At 35.6% G+C, this 7,048-nt stretch overlaps 1 protein-coding gene across 1 annotated transcript; it reads left to right on the top strand.

The window, feature by feature from the left end:
* Positions 1–2,701: 2,701 nt before the first annotated feature.
* LOC116142955 (serine/threonine-protein kinase dst1-like) lies at positions 2,702–5,759 on the top strand (the record flags this gene model as incomplete). Its single annotated transcript, XM_031428368.1, has 7 exons — positions 2,702–3,346; positions 3,703–3,791; positions 3,888–3,995; positions 4,148–4,255; positions 4,428–4,518; positions 4,774–4,826; positions 5,697–5,759. Coding segments are annotated over exons 1-7 (1,089 nt in total), but the record flags the coding sequence as incomplete, so codon positions are not given.
* Between the last annotated feature and the right edge of the window lie 1,289 nt (positions 5,760–7,048).

Below are 7,048 nucleotides of genomic sequence, written 5' to 3'. Positions count from 1 at the left end.
TTATAATAATTATGTCTATTATATATCCAACATGCACATCATTATATGCTTTTAGTCAATGGATGCGTATCATTTCCTAATCTTGACAAACCAATCAACCTTAAACATCATTTTTTATATAAAGGGCGTCTGGATAGAGGTTAACTGAGATAATAGGGTACTCTTTGCTTATTTTATAAGATTAGTGTGTTTGATTTATAAGTAATAAAATATTATGGTAATCTTTTTATTGTAAATAGTATTTATTGTTGATAATATGGGGGGTAATTTTGTTATCTTGCTAGGGGGTGTTATTAAAATATTACTGAGATAATCTGACTTTTCTACCTATTTTGTCCTTAATTAAAAACCATTTCGGACATAATTGCCCTCAAATATCTACCAAATAATAATTACCTAACCCCCCTATATTTGAGAAATTAGCTAAAACACCCCAGTCACAAAAAGTTTAAAAGTTAATAAAATACCCTTAGCAACCCAAGACCATCGTCGACTGTGACTCACCACCGTCGTTCATCGGTGTCAGTCGCTGTAATAGTGCGTGACCAGCGGGATCTGACCGGTCATGCAGCGGTAAGACATTTTCTAGCCATGGATCATAGATCTATGGCTGGAAACAGCTAGATCTGGTGTTTCTACAGCCGTTTCACGGCCAATGATGTGGCCGTGAAATGGCCATAGATCTGGTCGCTTTTCGGACATGGATTTGTGATCCATGGCCAGTTTCGGTTTTGCCGGCCATATACAACTAGTCGTACGCTATTTTGTCGACTGTCGACGATAGCCAACTGTGGTTGTTCATTGTCGGTAGTGGCTTGGGGTGGATGGGGGTGATTTTGCTGTAAATTAAAGTTTTATATGACTATGGTGTTTTAGCAAAATTTCAAATATAGGAGGTTAAAAGAAGTGATTCAAAAAATAATAATAAAAAATACTATTATATTAATATTTAAAAAGAAGGGCAATTTAGTAATCTATATAACATACCCACTCATTTATTCTCTCAACAAAACATATAATTCACCAATTTATTCGAACCAACCAAACATATTTTATAAACATTCCAAGTAATCTTCAAGGTGATCTTTCTTTTCATTAATATAATATACCCCTATAATAAAATATTATATGATCTAAAAAGCCCTTAAAACGTTAATTACTTTCCACCTTTGAGGTTTGGTGTCAAATGTTCTTCCCTCCACTTTTGAGAAACTAACGTTGACACCCTCAAGTATATGTTATGTACTTATGTTAAATGAAACGGTACAAAGGATAGAAAAAAAACCATTTTAAATAAATGATTGGAGGTTTTGATTAAACTGACTAACCAATTTTTTATTCAATTCAAGAATTGTAATAATAAAAACCTGACTGGTAGTGGTTGCTTGTTTACATAATTGTAACTAGTAAAGAAATTGGTGTGCGGGGAATCTTAAGAGGATCAAATCCGCTTTCGCATGCAGATATCTCGCAATATGAATCCCACAGTCAAGGCCAATGATCACGCAACTTCTCATTTATCTGAATTTGAGTTTATCTCTCATTCAATCATGTAACTAACAATATGTAAACCTGATTGTAACCTATTTTTAGGGAAGAAAAACTGGCCGCAAAAAAACATATTTTTTGTAACTTGAATTATTGTTTCGATGTATTCAATAACATAAAAGTTGATGTAGCCCTTGCATTAGGGGCAATAAAACTATTTAAAAATATTCTCTTTTTGTTCTTTGTGTTTTAGATTAGTCCCAACATATAATATTGTTTCTTTTTGTTCTAGATTAATCCTTGCATATCCATCTTAATATTTTTTCATTGTTGATCCATTGGGATCACTCACACATTCTACATGATTCTAACGTTGTCAATCACATATTTCTGTTTGGTGTAAATCTCTGCATCATCAGAAATGGTCATGATCTTTAGCTCTTACCTATTTTATTAGTTGATCTCATCATCAATTTAAAGGAGGATAAAAGTTTAACTTTATATTTATTTCTTTCTTATTCAATAAAAACTTTTACTTTTTTAAAATAAAAATTTGTGAATTTTTATCCATTTAATTTTTTAGAATAAGCATATTTCTTCCAATAAATAATCAAGATTTCTTTTCATTCTGTTCTTGTTTCATTCATCCAGGGCCATAATGTAGATGATCAGACTATGACATTTGGTAGTAAAAGCTAAGTAACAAACTAATAAACCTCGAGGGATTGGTCTACCGATCAAGGAGGTTTGTTCCATTTATTGAGTTATTGAATTCAAACCTTTTGGCTTGTAGGGTGTTCAATGGACCTTGAAGATTAGTTGAGACACGCGCAAACTGCCTCGAACACTAATCTTAAGAACAAAGAGCTCTATCCACCCCTAACGCACCCCAAACCACAACCGCTTGTAAAAGAATTTGTTCAAGTTTGAATATCAAGATTTGTGAATCAATCATGAGACAGAAATTTTAGTAAAATTATTATTGTTTGTGTAATTGAAAGTTTGCTTAATTGTTGTTTTAAAATAAAAACGCTCTCATTTTTATTACTATTTTGTCCTTTATTAAAATAACAGACCGGTGCTACTAGTAAAAATGGTGGGCTTAAAGGAACATTTTATCACCGCTCTAAAAGGAAAATCACTTACCATTATGGTGAAGGCTGGCCCAAGATTAGGAATGCTTGAGCCCATTAACAACTAACCCGTAGTTTCGGCATTACACTTCCCACCACGACAAACAAAACTGAAGCGCTTTCTGCCTGTTCTCTGTGGGTCAAAAAAATGGATCATCCACTCACGTCTCGCCGGCCCCGCAAAGCTCCGACAAAACCGGATCTCTACTCCACCGTCGTAATCCATGACGACGATGACGACGACGAATACAACTCAACAAATTTTCCTCAAAACGACGCGGCTATGGAAGACGACGAATCACTCCCTCCTCTTCTCAAACGCCTCCCTAAAGACTTCGGCGCCACTCCACTTGATGACGAAGACGACGACGAAGGAGATTTCGGTACAATGATCGTCAAGACCAAGACGAAAACCAAAACCAAAACCAGTCGCACCATAGTAAATAAACCGTTTCGGGATTTCAAAAAACCGGATGGCGACGATGAGTACGGTACGTTTGTAGTTAGATCGAGCGATAAAAATTCATCGGATACCGTGAGGAGGAGTGGAAGATATGATGATTCGACGATGGGGAGAGCCGTTGCGAGTATGCGAAGGTTTGGGAGTAGCTCTTCGTTGCACGGGGAAGAGGCCAGACAGCAGAGTAAGGTTTCGTCGAGTTCGATTCCGGACAGTGTTACTAGAGAAGATCCTTCCACTAAGTATGAATTGCTCAACGAGCTTGGTGCGTTTCGTTTTCTGTTATACAGTTTATGTTCACATTGTATATTGGTGGGCTCGGTGCCCGTAATTTTGATTTTTGTCAATGTATATTCCGTTAGAATTTTAAGTTAATTAAATTCTGGAGTGTTCAGTCGGCTATTTTGATGCAAAATGAGTGATGGTTCAAGCTTATTAAGTTTTTCAATGGAGTGTAATTCTGCTTGTTAAGTTCACACTGGGTCGATTTTAAGGCTCTTAGGTTTTAATTTTTTATTCTCTCCATGTGCTTAGTTAATTTTGCAGTATTTTTTTTTTTTTTTTTTTTTTATAATTATTTGATTCTCTCTTTGTTTTCTTTTTGGTCCCCTTGGGAGGCAGGGAAGGGGTCTTATGGGGCTGTATACAAGGCTAGAGATATCAAAACATCAGAGCTTGTTGCCATCAAAGTTATATCATTAAGTGAAGGAGTATGCATTCTTTATTGGTTTGCATGAAATTGATTTTTATGATTAGCTAAGTTGTGCCAGTTACTGGGGATAAGTTGTGATGTTGTTTATATACAGGAGGAGGGTTACGAAGAAATTCGTGGGGAAATTGAGATGTTACAGCAGTGTAGTCATCCTAATGTCGTGCGCTACCTTGGGAGTTACCAAGGCGAAGAGTATCTTTGGGTAGGAGCAAAAGCATTTGCTTACTGCTTTCTAAGCTCATTGAATCATAATGGAATTTTACGTTTTATTCTTTTCAAAGTATCACTTAATTGATAGATATTTTATCCTTGAGTGTTCTGAGTTTGGAATAAATGTTTTTACTATTTTGGCAGATAGTGATGGAGTACTGTGGGGGTGGAAGTGTTGCTGACTTGATGAATGTTGCTGAGGAGCCGTTGGAGGAGTATCAGATAGCATATATTTGTAGGGAAGCTTTAAAGGTATCCATAACATGGTTAGTTTGAAAATGAAGGTTTTTCCAAATGAAGCAATGTTGTATCACACATCTATCCAAAATCTTCTTCAAGCACATTGAAAGGAAATTTTCATATGACTTCCTTTTTCCACATTACATGGAGTAAACTTTGCCTTAGCAATTTTTATTTAATGTAGGGCCTTGCTTATCTGCACTCGATTTTCAAAGTTCATCGAGATATCAAGGGTGGCAATATCTTGTTAACTGAACAAGGAGAGGTCAAGTTGGGTGAGTTCCTACCAACTAATCATTTTTAATTTACTAGGAAATGAAAAAGAGGAAGCACATGTAGTAGGTTTTGCTTCTCATTTCCTGATTTTGACTCTGTTAATTGTTTCTTTGTTTGTATACTCATGAAAACTAATTATTCGCGTCTCTTTTCCAACCTTGCCTTTTTAGTTTGTGGTTTCCCACTGCAAAGTTAGAATGTTGCAAAACTAATTTAGAATTTGTTTTATTTTTTTTTTTTTATTGCATAAACAGGTGATTTTGGGGTTGCAGCCCAGCTTACAAGGACCATGTCAAAGCGCAACACGGTATATGATAGTTTAATTTTTCTTGTTCCGTTACATGTCTATGAAGCAGAAGTTGGTACTAGGATAATAAATTTTCTAGGTGATTTGGCTTCTATCAATTATAAGAGTTTTCCTGGGAAAGCTTCTATGATATAAAAAATTAATTATGTTTGGGGATTTCTGACAAAGTTATAAATTACAGTACATTCTTTATGAATTCTAGAAGTAAAAGGTTACCAAGATCGTATTTCAGGTCAGTAACCTTTTGAATCATTCAACTTTTTCTAAAAATGGGAAGATTGTACAATAAAACCTCTCTATAGTTATAATGATAAGATCAAACTAATTTTATTACTATAAGGAGGTTAAAACTTAATAGAGATGTAGTTATAAAAATTATTGTTTTGACTTAGTTATCCTTAGTGCAAGTGGTATAGAGGTAAAATATGTACTACACTAATAATTAATTAATGGAGCATGTCAAATACAAGGTATAGACATTGGTAAAAGAGATAGATATAGTTTCAAAAAACGAGTACATATATTTTTTGCAATATACAAATAATTATCACTATGTGGAGGTAAGTTCCTTAAGACGGGAACTAGAAAAATTATAGTTCATTACAATTTGGAGTTTATTCTTATTTATAATTGACCCAAGTTGAGACCAGAATTTTTTATGACTATATGTAGGTTATTCCTATATAGAGTATCATTATAGAGAGGTTTTACTGTATTATATATCATAGAAAACATAAACTAGAGATATTAAAAATGTACAATTTGTTGTGCTTAATACCCCTTAGATACCTCTCATTGTTGGTTGAACATTTAAGGTACAGAGCTGTTCTGGAAAATGATACGTCTGATGATTATTTATCTTGTTTTTAGTTCATTGGCACTCCACATTGGATGGCTCCAGAAGTTATTCAAGAAAGTCGCTATGATGGGAAGGTATCATCTCTATTGTTTTGAATTCTTTTAAGCCTCTCTTATTGTATTTTGGACCAATTTTCTATCTCTTCTGTTAGGAGTAGAATTACGAATTATATACATAATTTGCATGTGTTTGTTAATATACTTTCATGCACTAGTTATTTACTAATGTTATCTTGATGGTACATTAAAATGGGAATGCAGCTGCTTTNATTAAGCTGTGGGCTGTAGCTAACTAGGGAATGTGGGCTAGATTTTATTCAGGTGCCTAATTCCAAAGACATTAATTTAAAATATATGTTTTGTTATATTATTATAATAAGAGTAAACGACATATTCCCACCCAAGGTTTGATGAAATCCCAAATTAGTACCACTGGTTTCATTTATTCCAAATTTCCACAGTGTTATGAATTTTTAGGGTTTAGAGGGTGCAATTACCATAATGCCCTTAACCCTAAATTAATAAATTATGTTTTAACCCCTAAATTAGTAGAATTACAAAACTTACCATTTTATTTTCAAATTATATCAAAAACACCCCCGATCACTATACACCCTCGCCGGAAACAGCCCGATCTGGGCTGTTTTCGACGACGTCGAACCCCCTGGTCACCTCCATCAGCTTCCCCGTAGTCCGTCGTCCAAAACCCCTCTGGTTTCGACTCATTTGCCCCTCCAATCGCCGGCACCGTTAGGCTTAGGGTTTTGGTGTTCTTCACCGGATTCCGGTCGATGCCGGCGGTGAAAATCCAATTGGACACCACCAATGCAACCACCGTCCCCAAATCTATAAAACCCCTATATCCCCAGCAACCGTTTCGTCATCATTTGCCGGCCGAGAGTTCGTGTTCATCGACCGTTTTTCGTTGTCGTGGCCGGAGATCGACGAGTGATGAGGGGTTGTGAATGGTATGGTTTTGTAGAGGGGAGGATGGGGGTTCAAATGGTGGTGAAAAGGGTGACTTTGGGTGGAAGAATCGCTAGAAAAGAGCGAAAAACGTTGGGAACGATGGCTGCTAACGTGCGCCGGAGGACTGTTAAGGGCGGTGGTCTGCTAACGTGCGCCGCCTATATAAAATGACCAATTTACCCCTTTATCGTTACATCAAACGTTTTCTGTCACTTTAAGGGTGAGAATCTGGAATAAATAGAATCAGTGGTACTAACTTAGGATTTTGTCAAATCTTGGGTGGGAATATGTCGTTTACTCTTATAATAATTATGTCTATTATATATCCAACATGCACATCATTATATGCTTTTAGTCAATGGATGCGTATCATTTCCTAATCTTGACAAACCAAT

The sequence above is a fragment of the Pistacia vera genome, unplaced genomic scaffold (genome assembly GCF_008641045.1).
Source record: "Pistacia vera cultivar Batoury unplaced genomic scaffold, PisVer_v2 Contig422, whole genome shotgun sequence".
NCBI classification, from domain to species: domain Eukaryota; kingdom Viridiplantae; phylum Streptophyta; class Magnoliopsida; order Sapindales; family Anacardiaceae; genus Pistacia; species Pistacia vera.
The sequence above is the reverse complement of the archived record's forward strand: the minus strand, read 5'-3'. Positions and strand labels throughout refer to the sequence as shown.